Consider the following 27,401-nt stretch of genomic DNA (forward strand, 5'->3'; position numbering starts at 1 on the left):
TTGTTTTTTTTTTGTATTTGGTATCTTTTGGTTTCTGGTTTAGCCTGTGGATGTTGTGCGGCACCGTGCATTTTGTTTGTTTGTCTGAGTTCGCAATTCGACAAGTTTAAGAATCAATCATTTTATTGTTAATCGTTTATGTATATATATCGTAAGAATCGTAACCTATATGTCCAAATATCTTATCTGTTACGTGACTTATACCTAAATTTGTAACAATAAAAGTTTCTTTTAGGTTTTTTTGTTCAATGAATTTTTGAATACTTGCAATATATTGTTGTATCGATATCATATTTCATATCATATATATGTAGGTTTATATATAGTTAATGCTGGTTTAATCCATAATAATCTGGTATGCCATATAATATTTAAAGGCTTTTTCAATGAACTCTGTTGTAACATCAACTTACGGCCTAGAGAATCGTGTGATCTTTATATTTAATACGTTTTTCTTTTACTTTTTCCCGGCATATGCCCAAAAGATTTGCTCGTGTCAGAACCTTTTCTGTCTATCGAACCGTTTGGCACCTGTTTGCGCGTCTCATCTATCAACCTATAGATCTATCGAGATTTTAATTGAATTCCCGATTCGATCTACTAATTCCGATCAAGAATTGGCTTTCTGATTATTTACGTTAACATTTATATATATAGTTTATATAACTTTCTGGAAAAATTACTAAAATTAACCATTTCCCTTTCCTTTTCGGTCGCTTCCATTAAAGTTGCACTTCTCAAGTTACTTTCCCATAATTAATTGTATTTATTTTGAATGTTAATTAACGATTTAGTCGATTAAATACTGACGAAAGTGTGAGTACATTTTGGTGAGGGAAAACAAGCGGTGTTCGTGCCACAGACTCATTCCTGGCTTCGTGGAAATCGTATGACATGGACATCATCGAAGGAGACTTCTCTTCTCAAAAAAGATCAATCCTTTGGCCGATTGTTTAATCGTTCAATTTTCGTGGCACCCTCACACCCGTTTCCCCGGGACTCCGTGCCCGGATACTCGGCGTGCTTAATGCGCTCTTGAGCGACGTGTACAGTCAGACCCCGGAAAACTACTATCTGGAATTATTTTAAACGCTTCTCAGCCTTCAAGAGCCTGAGTCTGTGGCACGACACTCGATTGCACTCTCAAGTACAACACTACACACACATATATATATATATTCGTAATTTCATATAATTTGATTTGATTTCAACTTCCAATAAACAGACGTGTACACCCGCAAGATGGATACAGAACATGCAGCAGCAATGCTGCCAGACATGTTCCCTATGCCAATCTTCTTCCTGTCTGTGAGGTCTGGCAATGCAGCTGGATCACAGCGAGTCATTGGCAAACCTCGGGCCTTTTTGATTATATCGTTATTCCAGCATCGTCTCTTTCTAACATCAATTAGAGTTATACAAATATAATATTTTTGTAACCACCAATACCTTAATTTAGTTTTTTGTGTATGTGCTTTAGCTTCGGCCTCGAGTTCGAAACACTTTTGCTGGATTTTTGCATCGTTCTTCTTGGTAGCAGAATGCTACTTTGTGCTTCCGCCAAAGGTGTGTGTGTTTCGATGTAGCTTCGCTTAGCATTCGATTTCGGTTTCCCTCGATCTTTCGTTCTCTAGTTTGATTGCAGATTGTTTTCGTTCTTAAGATTTACCACTAAGCATCTGTGTGTTTTTTCTATTGAGTTATTTTTTTTGCTATTTATGTGTATTTCCTCCTCCACTCGTTAGGAGCACGCGCTGGGAGTGCACTCGCTCCATTTCATCCTCATCATCGCTCATCTGCTTCTCGTTGAAGTGTTTCCTTAATTATTTGGTGACTTTGCTTCCCCTTCTGCATCTTCGTTTCGTTTCACTTCGTTTTGCTGCTTATTTTGCAGGTTGATTACCTTTCGGCTTCCTATGTTTGCTGGTGTCTTTTGCGCGACTTACTTACTCGTATAATTAATGTTACGCTCTCTGCTGAATTTTCTCTACTTTTTTGTTTGTTCCTCAACTTAAGATTAACATTAAATGTGCTATATATTTTTGGATTATTTCATATGTTTTTCCTCTCAGAGAGTTTTTCTCCACCCATTCGAGTGTTCCCTTAACTATATTTCATCTTGGGGCAACCTCAGTGGTAGCCTCGTAGTGTGTGGAATATGTTGTGTCTGTGGAATGTATGTATGTGGGGTGTTCTGATTGTTGTCTTTTGTTTTTCTTCTACTACTTCATCCTTCTAATGCTGTAATCATATATCATCCCTAAGTTTGTAAATCGGAAATCATATTCGCGTAGCGGTAAGCTGAACTTAGTATTTTATTAAACGTAAACGATTTTCACTATATATTTTTTCGATTAGCTGAACAGCGCCTTATTTTGTTTGTTGTTTGTTGGTCGGCCTTTGGGGCTCGCCCTCTCAATATCGTTTATACTCGTAATAATAGTTAATAATATATAATATAATATAGTTGTTTTTCCTCTTCTTTGTTCTTCTTTCAAGTCCATTTTGCAGTTTCGCATTTAAACATATAAAGTTTCAGCTGACTTTTTGGATTTGTTCACTAAAATATTTCTCGCTAATCGTTTTATTTTTTTTTGTTTTTACTATGATCCATATACTCGTATAAATATCATGGGTTCTTCTACTACTTCAATTCGGTTTTTTAGCTGTTCTTCGTATTGTTTCAAGTGTATCTTTCTTTAGTGTGTAATTGTTGTGTGTTGTTGTATGTTGCGTATATAATAATTGTCGCTAGATAATCATAAGTTAACATATCTCTTGTTAGAACTAAAGCTTAATCATCGATAGAGTAATCATCATCTACAGCGTCTGCCTTTAAATTTATACCCCTATAGTATGTATGTTGTATATAAAATTATAGTATCCATAGTTTATATGTATTTTATATTTTATGTTGAGAAACACAATTGAAATTGCTGTTTTCGGTTAGCGTTTGCCTGGCTACCAAATAAATCAAAAAGCGCTACTCTAAATACGATTCTACTTCTTCTCTTCTTGTTATTTTCTTCTGCTTTTGCCTTTACTTTTGCTTTTGGGATAGTTTTAAGTTTAGTTTCAGTTTTGATTCTTAGGCAAGCTTAGGGCGGGGAAACCTTTGGATTAAAGTGCATAGAAGATCTTTTGTTCTTCGGTTTCGCTGGATAACATAAAATGGGATTTTTTTTGGGAGGCGGGTGCTAAGGCTTCTCTTCTACAGAATGATGTGGGTGGGTCACATTTATCGAGGCTTTGACATCATTTTTTGTCTCATGAATTGATATGATTGAGTTAGCGTTGTTTTTTGTCGACTAGTGTGGGAAATATTTTGATTTTTGGGTGGTGGATGTTTGGGATGATGCGATGATGATTGATGTGGATTTGCATTGGTGGAGAAGGTGTGGTAGAACAGAGGAAAATATATAGCGATATCAAAAGAAAACGACTAATAATGTATATGTCATGCAATTGGAACTGAAATAGCAATAAAGATAGTTGTACTAGGGAACGATAGCTAGAAAAAGAGAAAGATGAACGATTGAGAGATATAGAGAGAGAGAGGAAAAATTGTAAGACGAGCATAAGACGACGAGACAGAAACGAGTCGAGACGAGACGACAGAGTCACAATGTGGACGAGAGCAATCGCGATGATGCAACGAGTGCGTGCGTGAGCAGAATGTAACGAGCAGCGAGTGCAATCGCTATTGTTGTTGTTCTTGTAGTTTGTTGTTGATGTTGTTGTTGTTTCTGCGCTCTATCTCTCTCGGGATGTGGGTATCTCTGTCTGTGTTGCATTTGATTTTGCTTTGACTATATTTTGCAGCCTAAGTTTTGATTAATTTTATTGAGATGAGATTTGAAAGAGATTTTGGGCATAATTTTTGATTCAACTTAAGCATAGATCGGATCTCATACCCAAGCAACACCATTAGCAGCACCCAGGTCTGCTCTGCTCCGATCCGCTGCGCTTCTTCGATCTCGCTGCTCCCCAAATCTCAATGCCATCGCCTTCGTCGGTACGTAACCTGCTCGTCGACGATTCGCCAGAAGCGGGCATTCAGCCAGAGGACCAGCAGCAGCAGCTGCATCAGCATTGGCCACTGCTGCAGCTCGTGCTGCGTGCGACGCTTTAGCTGTTGGAGGCGACTCGGACGCCTGCTGCCTCCCGGGGCACAATCCTCGGGCACATAGCTCAGATTGTAGTTGTAGTAGTAGTAATAGTTGTTGTTGTAATGCTGCTGCTGTTGCAACTCTACGGGGATAAGATCTCGGGTATCATCATCAACATCATCATCATCATTTCGGCGAATGGAAGAGGAGGAATCATCCGGGGAATCATCTCTATGGCTGCTACATCGATTGCTGTCGGTTGTGGGATTTATGTACTGGTATTGTTGTTGATCTGTTGCAGCTGCTGTTGTTGGTGCAGTTGCAGTTGGATTTGTTGTTGTTGTAGAATGGGTTCTTCTTGTTGTTGTTGCATTATTATTATTATTACTGGTGTTATTTGGCTGGTTATCATAGGTATTACGGTATTTCTGTGGTTTACGATAATATTACATAATAACGCATTTGCCTTTTTCAGCCCACGGATTGTTCTTCTTATCCGGAGCATTAATCAACGGATCGTTCTTCTCATTCTCCTCAATGAACGACCGCATTCTGTGCAAAAAGAGAGAAGTGGTAAGTGAATAATTATATATTAGCAAAGAAAATATAGTGGTTGAAATAGTTTGTAAAATATAAGAGATAGAGTGCCCTTACTCCGTTCTTAAAGCAAAGGAACTAACTTTAAAGACTTAATTTATGTGAAATAAATAGGAAGAGTCTCAAAGAGTAAAGATTTTCCAGTCAGTTCTCTGATTCCCCCATTACACCCTCCTACAGCGGGCTTATAAATTGTATCGCTTTCCTTTTAACTTATTCCATTTGAACGGCCAACATTTTCATTTGGTAATCTCATACTTTAAAGACCATAAAATGTATGTGTAAGCTTTAGCAGATAAATCAAGACATTCGAAAGGTATGTATATAAATACACATACATCCATCCCTGACCCGTACTTGAACCTAAGCGGACATAAAGTTATACCTCACGTTTCGGTAGAGAATGCAGAGAGAGGTCGGGCCAACGGATAGCGGATTTTATGCTAATCCTCACGCAGATGGACATTAAAAATGTTTGAACGCTTTATACGCGCCATGAGCAAAAAGTAAAAAAAAACGAACGTTCTAAGCTGCTCACGCCCCGCGGATAACCCCATCCTGAACGCCACGCCCTATTCCTTTCGTTTGCATATACATTTTCCAGCTGTAGCTGTTGTTGTTGTAATACATTTATCCTTTGGGGCCATAAAAATGGTTGTCCTGTCGTTTGCATTTGTCTTTTGCCCTATTCCTTGTTTTGCTCCTCCGACTGACTGTCTGTCTGTCCTCTCGTATATTTGTATCTCTTACTGTTCCTGCTGCTTTCGTTACTTCTGCCCAAGACAAAACATTTTGTACATTTTCCTCTTTCTTTTTGTACATCTTCCTTTTTATTTTTGTTCAATTTTTGCAAAGAATTTATTTATTTATTTAAGGGGGTTACTGTAGAGGACTGAGGACTGTACTTCTGCAATAGACAGTCGAAACGACAGTTGCCGGAGCACGAGTTTTGCATTTCAATTTCAATCCTCCTTGGAGGTTACTTTTTGGGCAAGTTTCCCTCGAACTTTATTGTTAATATAAATCCTGAAAAGTTTCCAAATGAAAAGTGAACAAATCATCTGAACTACTGTTGTGGGGGAAGAAGAAACTTTTCACGCAAACAGTTACCAAGTAAATGAATCAAAGAAAGCAGCAGTAGAATATTTATCAATCTTGTATTTATCTGGAAATTCATAAAGCATAGAAACTGTCCACTACACATGCATTAGATACAAACAATGCTCTTGGCTATTGAACAAGCAATTTCCACAACGATTGAAATATAAGTGCAGCATGGAAAACCCCCATCCCAAAATGTTTATGTGTGTGTGATTTTTCCTTCCTTTCATATATGTACATACATATGTATGTATTCCTGTAAATACTTTCATGCTTCAATTTGTTCGATTTGTGCACTTGCTCTCTGGCCAAGAAGCAAAATACCAGATGCGGCCAAATTCTGCGGCTTTTGCTTATTATTTATTGGGCAAATATTTGGCGCTCGTTGGCCAAATGTTGCAGCTAGCTCCCTTAGAAGCTTTTCTTGGATGAAAAATATAATTTTATTTTCTGAGTCCATTCTGTGGGTGCTTTTATTAGACCACAAAAATTGCTTAACAGCTTCTGTACGGTTTCTTTGATGTTTTCGAAGTTTTGAATATTCAAATGATTTCCATTACGCATAGAGCTCTTATTTGGGGGTATTTAAATGAGGTATTGGCAGGAGGTACTTGAGAGTACTTCTAGGAGGATTTAAAGTATAGTATTTTTGTAAGGAAGGGACCGTTTCCCACTCCTTAAGGACACTTAATATAAGAAGGTCAATATGGTATCCTCAATTTTTAGTCTCTAAATCCCCACAATATTCTTCTTGTTTGTTTTGAATTACTGAGAGTCACAGCCCCTATATTCTGGGCGTGATGATTGATGCTGCCTGTTTCTGTTTCCAGTTTCTGGTTGCTGGATTCTGGTCTGGCTCTCTGCTCTCGCAATTATCAAATGCCAAGGTGTATGTATACATATGTATGCCTGTAGTGGGGGTGTGGGCGTGGCATTTATGCATAATTTAACCTAACAAGACCTTGTCGTCTCCGCTCACGACGTCCTTGTGGCTTCGGTGTCGTTATCCCGGCCCTCTCTCAGTCTCTCTGTGTGTGTGCGGATTTTCTCTATTTCCTTGCTCATTTTCCGCATCAACAGAGCAAGAGGCAGAGTAGACGCAGCACCAGGGACAAATAATGCCTAAAACAATGCCTCAGCCGGGGGGAAAACCACCCGCCTATGCCCCGTACCCCACCATCCGCCTATGGGGCCCATCCCATGGGCTAATGGGCTTATGACTTTGCGGTTTCTGTACCTCTCTCCGTGCCTTATACACAAACATAAAAATGAAATTCCACAAAGCTTAGGAAATACTCGTATACTCTGCTTTCTGTGCTCTTCTCGTCTCCATTTGTTTAGGGGCAAACAAAAGGCCAAAGGTTTCTTTTTGGTAGGGTTCCAGAGTTCGGGATTCGGTATTCGGTTCTGCAGTCAAGGCCAGTTCGAGGCGTCGTAAACAAAGTTGTTATGATGACGTTGGATCTTTATTTAGCCAGAGTTTCCACCCACTGCCACTGCCCTTGCCTGCCAGTCTCTGACCCGCAAAGGTGAGAGAGCGCGTCCAGCTCCGCTTGCAATATTCTCCAAATCCTTTGGGCTAGCGTTGCTATACATGCTATACAACTAAGAGGCTTTCCTTGGAACTAGTCGTAAGATCAACATATTCATATAATGAACCGAATTAAAACGAGAAGGGACGTGTGAGACACTTCTTACGCGTCACAACTTTTATACCCGGTACTCGGTAGTACATCTGTACCTTAGAGGGTTTTTTTTTATATTTTCATTTTTTCTTCATCTGTCATCTATATATACATCACTCTCACGCCAACACGCTATTGCAGCTCGCCCCCCTACCCTAGACCGACACACTGCACGAAACAGAGTGTGAAATCAGAGAATGTGCCAAAAAAAATAAAAAAAGGGATAGCCACTGCAAATTAATTTCTTCATTCTGGCTATAATAATGATCCAATAAGATCCCAATTTCGGGATCTGATAGATGTAGTCCTTCCCTATAGTCCTTCCTTTTTATCTTCAAAATTGTGGCTGTTGGAGTTTTTGCCCTTTGAGTGGGCGGAAGGGGGCTGGGTCTAATTTTGAAATACACTTGTAACAATGTTAGCATACATCAGTCTGGAGGCCAAATTCGGTGGCTTTAGCTCTTATAGTCTCTGAGAACTAGCCGGCAAACAAGACGGACAGACAATCATGGCTCTATCGACGCTGATCAAGAATATACATATATATATACAGTTGCGAAAAAAATAATAGCACCACTACAACACATTTTGTTCTTAGACAAAAAAAAAGCAATTACTGTTGCGATTTTTCTAAATTTTTAGTTTTTTCATATAGTTAAGTATTCTCCATTAACAAACAAAGTGTTGCCTTTCTTCAAAATTCTGTCTTTATATTTTTTTTTTGAACTTTAAGAAAAAATACCACGAATATGGCGAAAAAAATAATAGCACCGTTAGCACTATTTTAAGTGAATATCCGTAATTTCGCGGAATTGACTTTCTATAAACCACGTATTTATTAGTTTAAACTAATATTTCATTGTTTCTATCATAAAAGCTAATAATAATCAATACAATAATACGTGGAAAGCTCTGAAATGCGAAAAAGCGCGACACTTGCAAAAAATTTATGTTTGACGTAAAAACTTACAGAGAATTTGGTCAATTGGTAGGCAGTTTTAATAAAATGATTAAAAACGCCTTAAACTATGAAGAAAAGTGTAAAACACGTGGATGAAAACGATCTATGACCCCTTTTAGGGTCAAAAGGCTGATTCGCGAGAGCAAGAAGGTTCCCTTCAAGCCTGCTATTGAGCTTAAAAAAAAGAGCTTAAAATAAAAGCGACGGGCTAGAAAGTTTGGAAATATCTTAGACAACATAGCCTAAAAAGCCTGCTGCCCAAAAAAAAAAATCGCACTTTTAAACGCCAGACAAATTACTAAGCACATGATGTTTGCAAGGGGAGCATGCCAATTGGACATCCCTATAATGGAGCATAAATTTTAATGTCAGATGAGTAAAAAAGTGTTTTATTTACTGAAAAGGGATCTCGATCATACTTAAGACGTTCAAGGAACACCAGTACACCAAAGAAAACCATTAAAAATAAAAGGTTGAATTTAATGGTATGGGCCTGCTTCTCTTACTATGAAGTAGGGCCAATACATTGACTATAAACCATCATGGATCAGCACGTGTCCTTGAATTTCATGGAGACAGTAATGCTACCCTTTGCAGAATACGAAATTCCACTCGTATGGGTCTTTCAAACGGAAAATAGCCCCAGCATGAAAGCAAAGGAATGGTTCGGGGCCAACACTGAACGTGTTAAAGTGGCCTGCACAGTCGCCTGACATAAAACCGATCGAAAATCTGTGGTCCGACGTCCAGAAGGCAGTTGCTGATTCCAAACCAACCACTGTCGGATTAATTTGAGAACAAATTTAAGAGTCCTGGTCCAAAGCTCCTCAAAAGCTATGCCTGGACTTAGTGGATTCCATGCCAAGACGCTGCGCAGCTGATGTTGCCAAAATAGGACACTGAACTAAATCTTGAATGATAAATATTGATTTAGAATTAATAGTTCAAAAGTGTTAACTAAGAAATTCATTACTTGTTGGTCATTTTTTAAATTTTAAATCCATTTTTCAAAAGTGGTGCTATTATTTTTTTCGCCTAATTTTACGAGTTTCACTAAAGTTCCTTAAATAACTTAAAAGCCTTACAAAAAATGTGATTTTTTTTGTTGTTCCCAGATTTGTAAGAGTCTTCCCTTTCTAAAAATGTGCTTAAAGTTTCCTTAAAGTTAAAAATGTGAGTTGGGCAACTATTTGAAAATTGCTTGTGGTGGTGGTGCTATTATTTTTTTCACAGCTGTATATATATATTTATGGGGCCGGAAAGGTTTCCATCAGCTTTGTGTACAAATGAAATATACCCTATTTACTCCTCCAACACCACCTTCTTCAAAATTATACCATCCACATAAATAAACGTCCACAGACTCCTTCACAGACTCTCTCATAAATTCGTATGATCTCATTAGCATCTGTGAAGAGTTTTTCCTCATTTTCTACAACTTTCCCCATAACTGAAGTGGGTAATGGAAATGGAAACGAATGTATGAGCATGAGTAAGAGTACGGATACGAGCGTAAAAATATATGAAATACCAGAGGGACATGAAAAAACTTTTATTCGACATCTGCATTTAATTTGAGCACTTCAATTCGACATCAAGGCAAACCGTGTAAGGCAAAGAGTAAAAGGTAGAGTGTGCACTCCACTTGCCATTCAGTGGCGTCGAACACATTGAAAACTAATTCAGAAATCGTTAATTTCATACAGAGAGAAAGAGAGTGAGAGAGAGAGAGTGGGAAAAAGAGGGAGAGTGCCATAGACTGATTTTCATTCCAACCGCATGGCCACCGCTGTGCTTTTATGGGCTAATAGCTTTCCTCCAGTCAGAGTCACAGTCAGGGCCAAATGTCAGGGGCGTAGACAAGAATTCCCCAGAGTGGCTACCAAAACAGGGTTCACTCCGCCTCTGTACTGCCTCTATAATGGTGCATAGAAGATTGCTGCTTCAGATGAAATGAAATGTCATTTGGACGCACTTCCTTAACAGGCAACATCATCATCATCATCAAGTCTGACAACATTTTGCTTTTAGGGTTAGCTAAATTAATGTTTTCTGGTTTGGAAAACATCTTTCAGGTTTGCAAGACATGAAATGAAGATTGACTCTAACAGATATAAATAGTGTATTAAATGAAATCATGAGGAATAGCTATCGTTCGAATGTTTCCTTTCATTATTGTTAATCAAATCCACATTCGTTTCACGCCAATTTCCCATTATATGCTTTAATGACGTAAGTTTTTGTTTGAAATATTTCCCCACTTAGTCCTACATCAATCTAAGGACAAAAGAATGGAATGTGGTTGGGGGACACACGCACACACAATCTATAATTAAATGCCAAAGCAACATTTAGCCCCCCACACCAGACCCCAGTTCACCATTTCCATTCAAGCAATCATTTCACCTTTCGAAGTCTGTTACCTTTTCCGGTCTGTCAGGCACACAAAAAAAAACATAAACACGATGTAAATGTTGATTTATGACAACCGCACACACTCACATATGCGGACAAGCACTCACATATACAGATACTCACAATCATACGCACTCTTTTCTGTGGAAAAAAAGGAACCTTATTTATCGATAGCTGCTGGGGAATGGAGCAAGCGGCAACCGGCAAGCTGTGGATGTTAAAAGTATACTTATAGATACCCCCGGTTCCAGAAGCTGTTGCAAAATTAGAATTCTCTGCTCTCTGCCAAAAGCCGAGAGCTTAACAGAAACACTCCACCCATCACCATGCCAACCCATCCCGATGCCATGCCATGATACATAAATTTCATATTCTGCTTGGGTAAACAAAATGCCTCAGCCACATGTCAGGGTTTCTTGAGTGTGTTTGTGGGTGTTTGTAACCTGGTAGAGGGGGTATTACGATTTTGGGCTGAAGTTGGCAATTCAACGACTTTCAGACCTCCAATCATCTAAGGATGATGGAAATCGAATGATAATTTTAGGGTATGTGAAGCTTCGCCTTGCCTTGCCTTGTTGCTTATCTTTCTCGCGCATATGACAGCAATGAAAAGCTGAACATTTAATTTCAAGCCCATTATAATTGTTTGCACCCAAAAAACTGTTGCCACTTCTGCTACGGCCTACTTTGGCGCTGGTCTGCGGACGACCTTCGTCATAAACTAATTTCTAGCTCATTACACAGCTCTCTTTATGTCTCTCTCTCAGCGGTGGATGTGGAGGTGTAGAGGTGTTGGTGTGGGGCGCGGCCTTCTGCTAAATTTAGCACACTTTTAAGCGGCACAGCAAAAACACAAACACACACACAGAAACCAAGCAGAAAGCAGAACAAACCCCCAAATGGCACTTGAAGCAGCGCACTATGGGGCATTTGACCACTTTTCCTGGCCGAAACTCATTTGTCAAAAGTCAAAAAAGTAATATTTTTTTAACGGATATTCATAGGGATAACATCAGTCCGTAATGTTACATACCCAGAAAATTAACAGTGCGCACCACTGTTAAGATAACAGCTGTTAAAGTCAGCTGTTTGCTACGAACAATATAAAGTTATCGGAAAACTGATATTTTTTATGAAGTTTAAAGTGCAAAAATTGCTAAATTTACCAATTTAAGTAAATTTTTTACAACATTCTTGATTCAGACAGGTATTAAAAAGTTGTTTGTGAGTTTGAAATTAAAAAAATTAACCTCATAATATGTTTAATGGCTAGTTTTTAACAAGTCCATATTTATGACGAAAATTTGTCTTTGAATAGACTTACAAAGTGTTCGGTTCCCGCCGGAAGCAATAAACTGCATAGATATTGTAGAGTTTTCAATTCTTAATCCAATTTATGTTACTTTTTCTTGCGCTTTTCTGCGTCTTCGGAGATATTTAAGTTTTCGTTACATAACCTAAAGTTTGGAAATTCGGAGTTGTTTGCAATGTTAAACTCAGTGAAGAAGAAAGTTGTGGAAGAAGATGTCGATTTGCATTGCATTTAAGTGGTAATACCTGTCACTAGCTATGAGACCGATAAGGGATATTTGTAGACCCTTTGAAGAACTTTTTTTCACGGTTTGTCGATTAAATTGAACAATTCCACGGAAAAATTGAAACAAATCGTAAAAAACTGTGCAGGTTGGATCAATTCGTGCTAAATCGTGCAATTATAATAACGTTGAGACATTTCCAGTATATCTGCACTGACGTGCAGTGCTATTGTGTCCAACATTCAACAAATTAAAGAAAAGAAGCTGCTTGCCGTATACAAGGAAGTCAATGTAAAAATCCGATTATCTTCTACTTTAAAATTTTTAAAAATCCGGGCACAACTTTTTTAGTTTAATATGGCATTGCTTTACATATTCCCATCATTATTTGTTTAATTCAATTTAAAAATGAAATAAAAATTCGATTTTACCCTGAAGAAAAGGCGGTGCCACGCTCATTTTTTCAACATACCTTCCTTTCACTATTATAAACTCATATCAAAAAACTAAATCAAAAAATAATGTTTCGTTTGGAAGTTATTAATTAATGCCACAAAAAGTGGTCAAATGCCCCATAGTGCAGCGCTGCTTGCGAAAGAAGCCACCAACAGACATGGACACACACAGGCAACATTGAGGGTCTTCTCCTACTCAACCATTTGCATATACATATGTGTGTGTGTTGTTCGTTGTTGAATGTAGCTGTTGTTGTTGTGCGCTCGCTCTGTGTTCCAGCTAATTGCATTTTAATGCGCATTATTTAGCCGTCCATTGCATAGTTTCAGGTGCTTGCTGCTGCTGCAAAATATGCATAAAATTCCTTTGTCTCGTTGCTTGTTTTTCTATTTAGCATAAATAAATTGCATGTGGGATATGCAAATGTCGCCTCATTTGTCTGTCCCCCTTCGGAGTCTCTCTCTTGTGTTGTGTACATTAAATATGTGGATGCATTACATTAGGTTAAGCAGAGAGACAGGGAGAAAGTGAGAGACATTTGCATACTAACGGAAACACCGTAAACACCAGAAACAGTGTACTCAAACATTTCCCAGTGTACTCTCTGTGGAAATTTGTGCTCAGAAAAACCTTTATAAATATTTTGAACTAGTTAACTTTCACTTGACCCGAACGCAATCTGCAAAACGACGGAGTGAGCTCACGTTTGGGGAGCCAGCCAGCTCCTAAGCTGAAATCAGAGACCAAACGAATCACAGAATCACGGAGCATTGAATTGTGCATTGAATTGCTAAAAGCTAAGTCAACAGAGAGTGAGCGTAGAGATGGGGAGAAAGACTGCTTGCAGATGTCGGATACCTTCACTGATTGTTTGCATGAACAATTGTTGAGTGGAATAGAAAACAGTATTGTATGTGTGCGGAAAACTCTTTCATTCTTAGCCAATGTCACAGAATTCAGAGATTCATTCTACCAACGACCCCCAAAAATGCAAAAAGACGTTTTGCTAATCGTTGCCCAAAAGAATGGTGGGGGCCTCTGGTCTTAACCTGTGTTCTCTGTGCTTAATGCAAAAGTTTTCTGCTCTCTGAAACATCTTTATTATGCGCTATCCTTAACCCTCTTTTGCCCACTCTCCTCTTGGGCGACACCGCAGAAGTGTGCTCGGCATTTTCTTAACCATTTCCTTGGCTCCATTCGCATTCTTTTGGCCCCAAAGCCCGACACCCGACAGCCTGCTCTCCTCCCACTCTTTTTCCTACAGCCTTTTCATGAATAACAAATCAGGCTAAAAGACAAAATCTTTCCCACACCCATGCCCATGCCCCGCACCGACAACCCACTCATTCTCTAGGATTCTAGGAGGTCGGAGGGTCTATGGACGGCCAAAAGCCGCAAGTTCTATGCATACAAAACTACATAGAGAAGCCCTCCCTTGGTGGCCCCCAGGGGGAGGGATGGAGAAAACCTTAAAAACAAAAAGCAACACAAAAAAGAGATGTTTAGCATGGCAAAAGAGAGGGTTGGGTTGGGTTTTGGTTTAGTACGGGTACGGAAAGGAAAGGCCTTCTGGTCGTCGGTCCACTTTTGTTGAATTGAAAAGAAATTGTGCAAAAAACACTTGAGCCGACGAGCCTGAGACCGAGTTCTTCTTCTCAGTAGTTCCTCTCGATTCAGAGTTCTCGACATCGTCGTCAAGTGTTTGTCAAAGTTCTGCCTCAGGTTTTGTCTGGGCCTGGGACTGGGTTGTTGTTGTTTCTATTGCTGTTGCTATTTTGTTCATTTGAAAAAAAAAGTAGCAAATCAAATGACGTGTGACAAGTGCGGTCTCTGGTCTCTACTCTTCATGGTCTGCAAGGATATTTATGAATAAAAAAAGTGAGCACTGAAAGCTAAAAAGAAAAACCTGACATATAACGTAGACTGTGGCAAGGTCAGAGAGAGAATATATGTATGTACATTCATACATATAAATAAAACGATAATAAGTCAACAGCAGAAGCAACAGAAAGAGCAAAAGTTGAAGACTCTTTTTTTATTTCTTTTTTCTTTTCTCTTTTTTGTTTAGGTGAGACATGGAAATTCATGTGAAGGAGGTCACCCAATGGGGTTGTGGCAAAATGTGAGAATAAAGAGTTCTCAAGGTTGGACGGACGATTGCCCCTCGGGAACTGGTGGGGGGAAATAAAAAGCGGAATTTATGCCAGTTAGAAATTCAGATATTTACTGTTGAAGCTCTTGATGGAGTCTGTATTTTAATGACAGAATATTTCATATCAAATTTCCAAAGAAATTGTCGGTTTGTTTCCATACATCTATCTACCTTCAGCATCTAATATTTACTTATTTAAAATTAAATCCCCTAAGCACATCCTTAGCGTGAAATTCAATTCCCAATCAAAATTCAACAAAATTGTTATTAGAAAATCAATGCAAGATGTTGGCATTTGTTTGCAGAAGCGAGGAAGGAGGCCACACACGTGTCAGACAGAATGAAAATGCCAATGCCTAACGCACGATAATCGAATTGAAGGCGAAATGGCAAAGCTCTAATTCGCAAAGAAAGAGAAAAAAAGTAATATTTTCCAGGTATCGTTTAAGTCATTTGAGCTATGAATACCCCCTGGAAACCAAGCGCCTTTGAGGCGGCAGCCTTCAGTCTCCTACACACTTAAATGTAGCCTCTCTCTGCCGAGGAGAAATAAAATACATAAACAGAAAGCTTAGCATACATTTGAGAGCTGCCTTCCGATTTCCAATTCCTTGAGTATTCGAGGCACGCACGACGCCCACGCCCAAGACCCCATCCCGCCTCGTAGTAGGAAAAAGGTGAGTCCTTCGACTTTGAGCACTTAATTCTCTGAAGCTCACTTCGATAATTGCAGATACACGTATGCTGCTTGACTATAGGAAACGGGATAATGCATATGCATAATGCTTATAGTCCTGCCACTTCCCTTCTCCATGGCCTGCCCTGTTGCTGCTGATGCTGATGAAATGAATGTTGAGGCGGAAATTTAATGCCAGAAATTGCAAATATCCTGCTATCAAAAACTTGTCGAGCTGTGGGTTGCCACCTGCCGCGCCGTGTACACGATGCACACTTCTTACCCTACAATGTATTTGCATATTTGATTTGCAGGATGGCTGAAGGTATGCTGTTGCTACAGCACACAGATTGTCTCTCTCCCGATCTCTCTCTCTCTCTCTCTCTCCCTCCCTCTCTCCCTCTCTCTCTCTCTCCCTCTCTCTCCCTCTCTCCCTCTCTCCCTCTCTCTCTCTCTCTCTCTCTCCCCCTCTCTCTCTCTCTGTCTCTCTGTCTCGTTGACTACAGACAGGATTGCCTGACTTCTGGCTTGCCGCGTGACTGCACCTAAGTACAGTTGTGCTTGTGCTCATTAAACGACCCCAACGTTGCATTGCAATTGAAACTGGGTGAAAAGTCCCATAAGCATGTGGATATCTTCTGCGGATTTGTAAAACTGCTGCAATCGATACACAGATACAGAAGTGGGTTTCCCCTAATTGGATGCCAAATGCAATGCATATTTAATGCTCATTATCGGCCATCGGAAGTTGCCTTAATTAACGGAAAGGAAACTTTTGCATAAAGTAGGAAAATGCCTAGGGATACACAACACACATGTACACATGTGCACTTGAAGCAGATTAAGGTTTAATTGGTTCATTTGTAAAACAGTTATCCAAAGACCAGCTAAGATTTAGTGCAGAGACTGTACCATCCAAGGCCGCTCAGGCATCTTCCTGCAGCCAGCCGCTGTCGCTGACTGATAAATTGAGGCGGAACAAAAAATATGTCCAACGTTAGCCAAACAGTCCGATGATTGATAGTTTAAGTTGAGCTTAATGAGCTCTGAACAAAGAGCAACCTCTCTCTCTCTCTCTCTCTCTCTCTTTTCTCTCTTTGTGGGTTAATAATATTTACATATTTAATCAGGCCACAAAACTTAATTAAACTTTAACACCAAGAAACATGCTCCATCAGCAGAAGGCGAGAAGGAGAGGCGTGAAAGGGCGTGGCGTTGCTTCGCGTTTTTTGCATGATTCCGCTGACAAATTGCCAGCTCGGATGGGTTGTCGGGGATGGGACGGGAGAACTGAACGGGGCTTGTCCAGCCCCGAAAAAGCAATTTGCAAACTGAATGATGGCCGTGGCTCGTCGTGTATGATGCTGCTCCACACTTTGTTATGCAATTTTAAGCTGCTCAGACAGAGTATTCATTGTTTGCAATGCAAATTCACCCCGGTGACAATTAATTCTGTCCGCCTCTGTCTCTGTGGAGTGTGTGTGTGGCTATCCGTCCCGAAAACAGGCTACAATTTGTTTGGCTAAAGCCAAAAGTTGCTACAATTGTATGGGACATCATCAATTAACTGCGTACACAACTGTACTTGAAGTCGATGGAAGGAAGGCAGGAAGGAAAAAGGCTAGTAGGGGGAACGGGGTGGGTGGTATCCTGCGGTTTGCGTTTTTTTTTTTGGGCGGAAGAAGTGGAAAGCTATTGGGTTGCACGCTTGAAAAGTTTTGCGTATCCTTTTAGCGTTAACTGTACTTTTTTGTAAGTTAGTTGTCGCTGCTCTCAATGCTCTCTCTCTCGCAGTTCTCCTTTCATTCTCTCTCTCCCCCTCTCGAATTTCTCCTTTCATTCTCTCTCTCGCTCTTCTGCAGTTGTTGCTGTTGTTGCGCTCTAATTCGCCGTTAAGTGGCTTTTGGACATTTGTTGCAAAACTTTTTCCTTCCTCCTCTCTCGCTGCTACTATTTTCTATTGCTCCTCCTGCAGCGTCCCCTCTGTTGTGTTGTGCTGCTGTTGTCGATACGAAGACTTGTCCTGTCGTCTCCTCTTTTCTCTTCCTGTGGTTGAGTGTTGGTAAATGCCGGGAATGTTGCGGTAAATTAATGAATGCCGGCGGCCAAAGAAGAAGCAAGGGGGAAGAGCGGCCACGTCACCGAAAAAAAGTGTATAGAGTGCCGCAGGGCATAGAGAAAACGAAGGAAATGGCGAATGAAAATTCCTACTAAATTGCTTTTTTCAATTGTCGAAATGAACTTGAGAAAGGGAAATTGCACTTTGGTTGCTCTTTGCCCAACTAACTTTTGGTTTGAAAAATGCAATGGAAAATACATGGAGAATGCTGTTCCTTAAACGGAAAATTCCAGGCACTTTCGTAAATCGTTTTTCAACTTAAAGCTGCCTCTATCGAGGGGCAGTGTCCATACTCGTATCTCTGCATTTTTATGCCTCCTGCCAATTGCTATAAAGCCCAGCCAGCATATCCTGTTGGTGCTGCTGGCACATTATCTGCAATCACAATCTCAATTTGATGACCATTTCGTTTCATAAATAAACCAATAATTTAATTTAAAGCCCCACGTAGGGTCGTGCTGGCCAGCACCTGTGCAGACAAAGCGATTCCACCTCCCCATCTCATCCCTTGCCATCCAAGGCTATGAATGGCAACATCGAGACAGGCCCAGGCACATGGGAGTGTTTCGCTCTGTCTGTCTCTGTGTGTGTGTGGTTTTGGCCTGGTCGTAAAGCTTTATGAGCCAGCGTGTCGTCGACAGTGCCTCATTGTTATGGACAATGATGGAGGAAGACAGGCAGCCCATCCACAGCCAGCATCAGCCCGGGATTTTATGGCGAGCATTTTGATGAGCAAAAAGGAAGGATGAGCAAGACGATGCTATAAACAAAAACAGAGACCGAGAAAAGTTGTTTTAATTACAGGCACATGGCACTCAGAACTCAGAGCAGAACGCAGAACAGGACGAACGTCGAAACAGGACGAAAGTCTTGCCATTTCAGCTCCTAATAACTGCCTGACACTCACATATGTATGCATGACGACGGCAAGGCAGGGCTCGAGTATGCATGATGGCATGATGGGTAACAGTCGCCGACAAAAGGACCCGTCCCAAACCGTCGACTGTCGACCATTACGTATGCAAAATTTAATTTCACAAATGAAAACGAAAAAGCCAGCAACGAAAAGGCAGCAGCGGCAATGTGAACGGCAAAAGCGGCAATGCCATGTGGAGGAGGAGGCTGCATCGCAGTAGAAAGTCTCACACACAGTGACTGGCAAAAGTCATGGCACTTGCACTTAAAATTAAAATCACCCATTCGGCACCAGTGCCAGTTCCACAGTGCCCCACCCTCTTATCCACTCATGTGGCACTTTGTTGCCACTGGCATTGTCTGCCTGCAACTTTGGTCCACTTTTCCATCCTTTCCTTCCTTGCCTTTTTTTTGTTTTTTTCTGCCACCAGTCACAATTTAACAAATTAAAAAACGAAAAACTGAAAAAACCAAAAAGATTGAAGGCCTGAAAAATACTGAAAGAAAGGAAGGAAGGAAAAATCCGAGCGAACCGGAAGGGACAAAAACCCAGAGATGTGCCAGTCGAGCAAAGAAATATTCAAAGGGTTTAGGGAATTTTCCCATACAGTAGTTTCATGAGTGGATAGAGAATGGTTCTATGACATTAAACAGAATGAGTTGTCAGGGGTTCTCTTTAAAAGTTGGCCCATATCGAAACTGCAAAAAAAGCGATGAATATTCCCGTATTTTTAGGAGGATTTAATACCTTAAACTGTTTAAAACTTACTCAGTAATTGACAATAATTGAGAATCGAAAGGATAAAGAAATACTTACCTGAAAAAGAAGAAGAAAGTCATTAGATTAATATAAATTATATTGCAGAAATTAGTTAAAATTTTAAATTAAATTAGGGTGTTGTGAAATGGCATTGTTCAACACGCAACTCTCAAGCTAATCCTAAAAAACTGTACATCCATTAACTCCAGAGACTGCTCATCATTTATTCTCACATATTACCGACACAAAAATTCGTCGGAAGCGACCCAAAAGATATTCCCTAGAGTATTCAATGAAACAAAACAACTTTCAAACCTTTCCGCGTTACCCGTGCGGTACTGTTGAGTGGTTCACGAGTGTATGCACATTCTATAGTTGGGGCGCATAGATGCCAAGGGATTTGTACATCATTCAGACGATCGGGGACACGGCGCCTACCTCCTGATGCTTTAATACGGTATTAAGTCATTTCATTTATTATTTAAGCCACGAACTGTGTGGGCTGTGGGCTGGCTGTCAAAAATGCAATCGTCGAGAGGGGAAAGACGCCTGCTCGAACTGAGAGCGCTGCTGCATGCAACAAAATTCAATTACGGCAGCAGCCAACAGCCCAACCTTCCCTGGATGTGGTTGAGAGAGAGAGAAAGATCTGGGGGCATGGCACTGGAGAATTCTGGGGGGTAACGAGACGTAACGTAACCGTTGTTTGTCCATAAATTGTTTGTAGCTATGTCAATAATGTGTGTCCCCTCGCTGTTCATGATGCCACTCTCTCCTGTCCCCTACCAATGCTGCCAGCCATTCCTCCTTATACCGATGCTGCCACTTCTGTCCCATCCAATGGGGCCTCTCCTCCTGCCACTGTGAATTCTGTTGGAACACACACACGGCAGGCAGCCGTCGACATTTTTCTCTCCTCGTGCCATGTGTCAGTAGGAAAAAAAATACGCGGAAAAAAAGGAAAATCGAATACAGCATTGAAACGCCAAAGCATTGCAATTTTCCAGGGCAATTCATGTGCTCTCATGTGCCCCCGTTTGCGTCAACGTTTGCGTCGCTTTCCCCTTTACATGTGTTCATAATTTCTGTTTTTAATAACAGAAAAAGAGGTACGACAGTACCTCTGACGAAGATCCCGCGAAGAGCAAAGAGAAGTGAAAGAATAAAACACAGGAGCAGGCAATAATAATGTACAAACAATGCCATAAATATTTGAAATATTTGTGTGTACTACACACGACTCGGAGGTAGATGGAGCATTTACATATATTCCGTGGAATGTGTCTTCTTATGGCTCTCCTAATAGCCAGTAATCCCTATCCTATAGGTTCTCCCACTCTCTACTTATACTTCTGTGTTATCCATCAACTAATTAAGTGTAATTTTTACTGGACATTTGCTTTTGAGTACTCTTGAATTGCCACACTAATTGTTGTGCAACATAAAGAGATTTAATTAGCCAAGCGAACATAATTATTATTTATGTAAATAAGAGAGTGTAAATATGAAGAGTGCAGCCAAATTTTTTTTCATTATCATTATAATCGCAGTCTTAGCTTCCTTTTGCCATCTTCTTGGTATTTAACGTCCCAGGGTTTGTCCCTCGAGCCAACCAATTGTTCAATCATTGGCCTCCTAATCAACGGAGGAGCTGCTGGCTAACGACAAGGAGTGTGGGTTGGCGTCGTGGTAATTGCAGCTACACAGAGTTTCAGGGGCGTAGCCTGGCATTTGGAGGGTTTTCTTACTAATAGACAACTGCTTAATTGGCTTTCACAGCCACAGATACTGCCTCTGCCACTGAAACAACGACTGCTACTGCCCCAGAGACTGGGGCTGCAGTCAGAGACTCCGAGAGAGAGAGAGGGACAGGAAGAAGTTATAGCACAGCTTTGGGCGCTAATTGAATGTTTCTGGCCGAACATTATGTGGGTGGATTGTTGTAGGTTTGGTGGCTTTGGCTGCATTCGAATGCATTCGTTGGAGTTCGATTGAAAATTGGCTTTTGTGGCTGCATTTGGCAGGCCAAAAGTATGTTGGAATTTCACCACCAACAAATGCCAAAGTAGAGTTGATTTCAAAGCTCTATAATTTATATAGTGCAAATAGAAGCAATCTTCACAAACCTCTTACCTCTTATGTCAGGGGCCTCTAATCATACATTTAGGCACCAATCATCATAATTCATGGCAGATTAATGTGTGTCTGTCCACTCACATGGCACTCGGGACCATTTATGTTTTATTTCTGATTCGCTTTGAATGTGCCTCTCCCTGGTCTCTGCCACATTACAATTCATTTATATGTGGCATGCTTTATGGCACAGCCATTAATCAGCATTAAATGTGTCAACAGCCACGACAACAGCCAACAACCAAGAGCCAACGCAGGAAACTGCTTGGCTGTATGCAAAATATGAAAAGCGAAAAGCTCTCATAAATAGCTGCCAAGACGCTGAATAGGAGAAGGCAGAACCAGAAGGTGGAACTGTTTTGGGTTCCATGGGAGGAAGTACTGTAGTCATAAAGCAATCAGCAGGTGTTTGTCATATTCCATAGCAGAGAGCTCGAGCCCTCGGAGGGGCTCACGAAATTTATTTTCTTTGCTAAGTCTGGCCCTTCTCCTACTTTTACTTGTGTGTGCTCCGAATGGAAAGGGAAATTGATTTTCGGGCAGGGATGCGTAGGTTGTGGATCTCCTCTGGGGAATTCCTTTGCCCAGCCAAAGGCCTTCAATTTATCAGAACTTTATGAAAATCAATCAAAGTTCTCGTGCCTCTTTAGGCGGCACTGTAATATCACAAAGTTTTAAAGTAAGAACCCCATTCCTATCCATCCCTCGAATCTCTTTCATGAAAATGTATTAAATTTTTTTTTGTTTCGTTAGAAAAGTTCCTAATTTGATCCTTGTGCTGTGAGGCTTTTGTGCGCAATGTTTTTGCATTTAAATGAAATTGAATAAACCGCTAATCCACTTCTGTGTCGCGGCGGGTGAGCACAAAGGTCAGACCAGCTCCTGCTGCGCGTCTGTGGCCTGTCCTGGCAATTAATTTGCATGCGTAGTAATTTCACAATTTACACTGGAACAAAGCAGATGCCGGGATCAGGATGCTTTTCCCCTCGCCCTCATGGAAGTTGCTACAAATGTCTCAAAGCCGTGTGGGTTTAATGGGGCGCAACAGCAAAATGGGTGGGGAGGAGGATTTTCCAGCTCTCGCTCTGTCTTGCTGGATTTCCGTTTCTGGTAAGTTAATCAAAGTTGCTGTTGTCGAGCACTTGGCACTTGTGAACTAGCTTCACGTTCTCTCCCGTTTGCGCCGGGCAACTGGCCAAAAAAGCAGAAAAGCTGAAAAGCCAGAAGGGAAAACTGTGGAAGAAAACAGATCGCAACCAGTGACTTGGCAAACTTTTCGCCTTTGTACGGGACAGAACAGCAGCAGAATGAGCCAGCAATCTGCTGAATGGAACACTTAAAGGGATATTTTTTTCTATATGGAGAAAACTTTTTAAACCAGTGAAAGGAGAACAGACCATCATTTCTTATCGTCAGCCATAAAGAACATGAACAAAGAGAATACTCCAAAAAGAAAATGTTCGTTGATTTATGTGCAATCCAAAAATTGATTGGCCAAAGATTTCGAAAAAATATTGTACATCCTCGTATGTACAGAAGTACAAAAATATGTATAGAGTATGACGATAAATCTGTTGATTTAATTGGTTATAAACCCAGCGAATGAGTGGATGTTTGATGGATGTAGCCCGAATAAATACACGACCCTGAAAGATAAAAACACAAAAACCAAATGCAACAAAGAGAGAGGCGGCTGCAGCGTTAAATAAACCGCAGGAAGGGTAGGGAGAGAGGCAGTAAAATATGAAATGCCATAAAGAAAATACTATACGAAACAAGAAAGGATGGAACCCAGACAGTAGCACCAGCAGCCACAAAAGTAACATAATTTTCTGCTTGAAATGCCAAAGCGATTCCCATATTTTGTGGCACACGGAGAGAGAGAGAGAGAGAGAGAGAGAGAGAGAGAGAGAGAGAGAAAGAGCGAATAAGGGGCAACAAAATAAATGAAAGGGCAAGAGGCAAGGCCGAGATTTATATGCAACATTCGCCGCAAAGTGTGCAACGAAAGGAGTTTCGAGTGGAGTGGAAATTCATTCGGGAACGGGCAAAAAGTTTTGCTCCACCTGAGCATGAGCGTGTGCCCGGAGTTGTGTGGAAAGTTTTAAGCCCCTTGCCACAACATTAAGGTGAGATGTATGCGCCACAAGGCATACAGCATTTTGTATACGACACCCGATTGGCTAGCCAAGGTGCGGCCGAGTCCAGGACGTGGACGTGGACGAAGCAGAACGGAACGGACCCCAAATAGGTAGAACTTGTCACGCACGACGGTTTCTGTGGTCGCCCGTACATACGCCATCACAGATAGGATAGGAATACGCATACACAGATACCCACACAGACTCATGCAGAACATGGAAGGACGTCAATCAATCATGGGTTGATGGGTTGGTGCAATCGAGACAGGATGAGGTCGGTAAGGGGTATCTTTGTGTTGGTTTTGGGCTCCATTTCGTCGTTACGTCGCCTGCAACAAATCGCCGTAATGTGCGGTGTTTGCTGCACTTAACGAGTACATTCTACAGTTTACCCCCCTGCCTCCTTTCCCGGCCCCCTGTCCGTGTCCTTTGGGTCCGCTTTTGGGGCCTCACTTTTTGGTCGCACGGGTGCAATTGGGAGCCCATCAATCATGGATCGCTCGTTGATATGCCTCTCAAAATTTAATTGACTTGATTTTTCGAAAAATTTCAACAACTGTCGAAGGCAGTGGCTGGCTATCTACTCTCGCCCTCCATCTACCGCATGTCCTGCGTGTGTCCCTGACTTATTTCTGTCTAATTTTCCTCGTTTTGTGTCCTGATTAAGTGACGAAATGTTTGATGTTTCGTGAAATTGAGTTGATGGCAGCCCTTCAGCCACAAAAAATAAAACCCTAAAACACATGACATCAAAATTGGTTTAATTTAGCTTTTAGATTCGTTATTTCATTATTTGCTGGGGCGTTTATTCCCCAAAAGCTCCATTTATACCGCACACACATGCCACACCCACTTTCTGATGCCAATTTAGCGCGACGTTTTTTTCTGCAATAATCAAAAGTTTAATTTATTGCAGCCGGTTGGGGGAGGACAGCTTTCCAATTGGATTTGGAATTGGAATTCGAACGGATTTTGAGGTTTTCAGTGTCATAAATGGAAATAATATTAGATTTGGGTTTTGCGTTCACCGTCACAAAGAAAAACCAGAAACGAGAGGATTATTTAATTGGAATTCCCATTTGCAACAAGAGGTGTAACTGATATTCACTGAATTATGAGTGCATTTTTTGTTTAATATTTACTCATTTAATTCACGATTAGTTTTGGATCGTTGTGCAGCTTTGGGCTCTTTTTATTTGTTCTACTTATTTCTATGAAAGTTGTTAGTTATTTTAATCGTAATATTTTGCCACTTTTATGTGCCAAACTGTTTGCTGTCTGCAGCCCTAGCTGTTTCTCCAGCATCTCTAAGGCAAGGCATTCTCCAGCAGATTTTTAATTAACACCTTCAAAAAAGACGAAAAGTTGACGTGACTCATTAGCGATGAAAGACTCGCAAAGAGGCTTTGAAAGAGAGAGAGGGAGAGAGAGAGAGAGTAGAGACTGATGGGAATAGAAAGAGATCCCCAGAGAGAGTGGCAGAGTCGATTGTAGAGACGAAAGCCAATTCTAAACTTATTTCAACGTGTTGCAAAACTGATAAACAGAGTGTCGGCTGAAAATCAGGCAAATCAGTGGTTACAGAGTGAAGTGGCTAGGGGAGGAGTACTGAAAATTGGGTGTGAATTGGGTAACGGGGTAGAGACGGCGGTAACCGACTCTAAAGTCTGGTGTTAAATTATTTATGAATGCCGTTGCCGGCGGCCAGCAACTCACACAATTTGCAGCCCATTTCGAGGCACATTAAGTCACAGATGGAGAGCCAACACCAGCAATAGAGAGAGAGAGAGAGAGAAGGAAGGGGAGAGAGTGGGTGAGAGAGAGTGAAAGCGGCGACACAGAGTGCCATGCCAATTAATTATTCATAATTAGCTGCTGACTAAATGTTTAACTAAATCAGAGGATGTCTCTGCGTTGGTCTCGCCATCGTCTCCATTTCTCGCTCTCTCTCTGTGTCTCTCTTTCTCTCTTGCTCGTATCTCTATTGTATCTTTCTCTTTCGCTCTGATCTGGGAAGTATTTATTTAAAAAATTACATTAGAAACGGAATCCGAGACGGCGAGAGTGAGCGACGGATAAATGTGTGCCTTTGGGTCGAAAGCTAAATTAAAAGTTGGCCATTAGAGAGGAAGCCAGAAGCAGGGGCAGAGCCAAAGCCAGAGGACGGTGGGAGGCACAGCATTAATTGTGATTTATGTGAAATGTTTCATGCTCTCATTCTGAATAAAACATTGCACAAGTAGGACTTGCAGGTCAGGACGTTGCTCCAAGTAAATGGGCAGTACCTGGATGATAGATGAATACTGAATATTTTCCAGACATAAAGTGGGAGTGCAATGTGGGCTGATAGACGTTCAAGTTTCTACGGAAACTTTACCAAAAAGTGAATCTTTAAAGTTGCTTCCCAGTAAAGAGAATTCCAATGCATTTTTGAATGTATTTTCACGAATTTTTAAATTTTCAGAGAAAAGGGGGTAGCTTTTGACTGCATGAAGTGAACGCTAACTTCTGTTGAAATTAAAGTTATTTGCCATAAAAGTAGCTTGCTTATGAAAAGTTCTCAGTACTAATCTATGCTTTATAAAGAAGACTTTCCATCATTGGTCTTACATTTTGCAACTTGTAGCGATGGCTAAAAGAGACTAGAACAAGTAGCAGCGGAAATAAAGGCTGAAAGTTTTAAGAGGAAATTGAAACTGTGAAGAAGACTTCTCCCCTGCCACTTCCACCTCCACTTCCAGACTTTTAAGCTGCGGGGAAAACCTCGAGTAAAGTTCCCAAAAACAACTGGAACTCGAAAGTTCTTCTGATCGGAAGACAAAGAAGTTTTATAGTAATACTCGGAACGCTTTAATGTTTCTTCCTTAGAACTTCCCCAAAGGACCCAGCTCTGTCCAATATTCCCGCTCTGCTTTCTGTAAATTGATAATGAAAGAGGAGTTTTCCTGCTGAATGAAAGGGAAGGGACAACCTTCAGCATTAATTGCCGGGATAGGAATTTTCTCATTCGGCAAAAACCAATTTACCGACGGCTCTTGCTCTTTCTCTCTGCTGCAGTTCTCTCTCTATTCTTTCTATTTATCTCTGTGTTGCTGGGATGCTGGGTATAAACCATTCACAATTTGCTTCCTGTGTAATTTCTTGTAGCAAAATGAGAATTTTACTTGACGCTTTTCCTCTTGTAACAGGGCAAGAGAAGCACAGAGAATGAGGGGGAAAAGCCGAACGAACGGAGCCGCATGTCTAGTCGCTGTCTACACAAACAATCACGCACACACACAGAGACAGGCTAAGGCAGGAAGCAGGCGCACACACACAGATACGGTGGGGGTTTCGGAGTGTATGTGTGGAAGTAACTCCAGGAGACTCTTTTTCGAAGAAGAAAAACAAAAGAACCCACCACCGTGCAGCAGCAAAACAACCGAAAACAACTTCATATTTATGTAAATATTTAGCAAACAAGCAAAATGTAGACAGACAGTCAGAGGCACACTCTTCTTGTACCTGAGGTGTGGGCTGTGAAAATATTTAAGGCACTTTTTGGGCGAAATTCTTAATGAAAATAAGAACACTTATCAGCACATCAAAGACACAACACTGAATTGCTTGCTGGTTGGAGTATTTCTCGTATTTTTCTGTATTTCTT

General features: G+C 40.9%; 2 protein-coding genes and 1 long non-coding RNA gene across 3 annotated transcripts in view; 1 reads left to right on the forward strand and 2 right to left on the reverse strand.

The window, feature by feature from the left end:
• On the reverse strand, nt 1-4,555 carry LOC117901100 (transcriptional repressor NF-X1 homolog; the record flags this gene model as incomplete). The annotated part of the gene is made up of 1 exon (XM_034811728.1): nt 1-4,555. A coding segment is annotated over one exon (561 nt), but the record flags the coding sequence as incomplete, so codon positions are not given.
• LOC117900060 (guanine nucleotide-binding protein subunit gamma-e) overlaps nt 4,498-27,401 on the reverse strand; it is a 40,567-nt gene continuing 17,663 nt past the window's right edge. The window contains exon 3 of the mRNA XM_034810265.1: nt 4,498-4,661. Within this exon, the coding sequence (XP_034666156.1) occupies nt 4,556-4,661 (106 nt within the window). The 3' untranslated portion in view covers nt 4,498-4,555. The remainder of the gene's footprint in view (nt 4,662-27,401) is intronic.
• LOC117900061 lies at nt 4,571-27,361 on the forward strand. The gene is made up of 4 exons (XR_004649263.1): nt 4,571-4,682; nt 14,928-15,688; nt 15,745-16,012; nt 26,944-27,361. It is a non-coding gene; the product is annotated as an uncharacterized LOC117900061 (long non-coding RNA).

This window comes from Drosophila subobscura, chromosome U (genome assembly GCF_008121235.1).
Source record: "Drosophila subobscura isolate 14011-0131.10 chromosome U, UCBerk_Dsub_1.0, whole genome shotgun sequence".
NCBI lineage: Eukaryota > Metazoa > Arthropoda > Insecta > Diptera > Drosophilidae > Drosophila > Drosophila subobscura.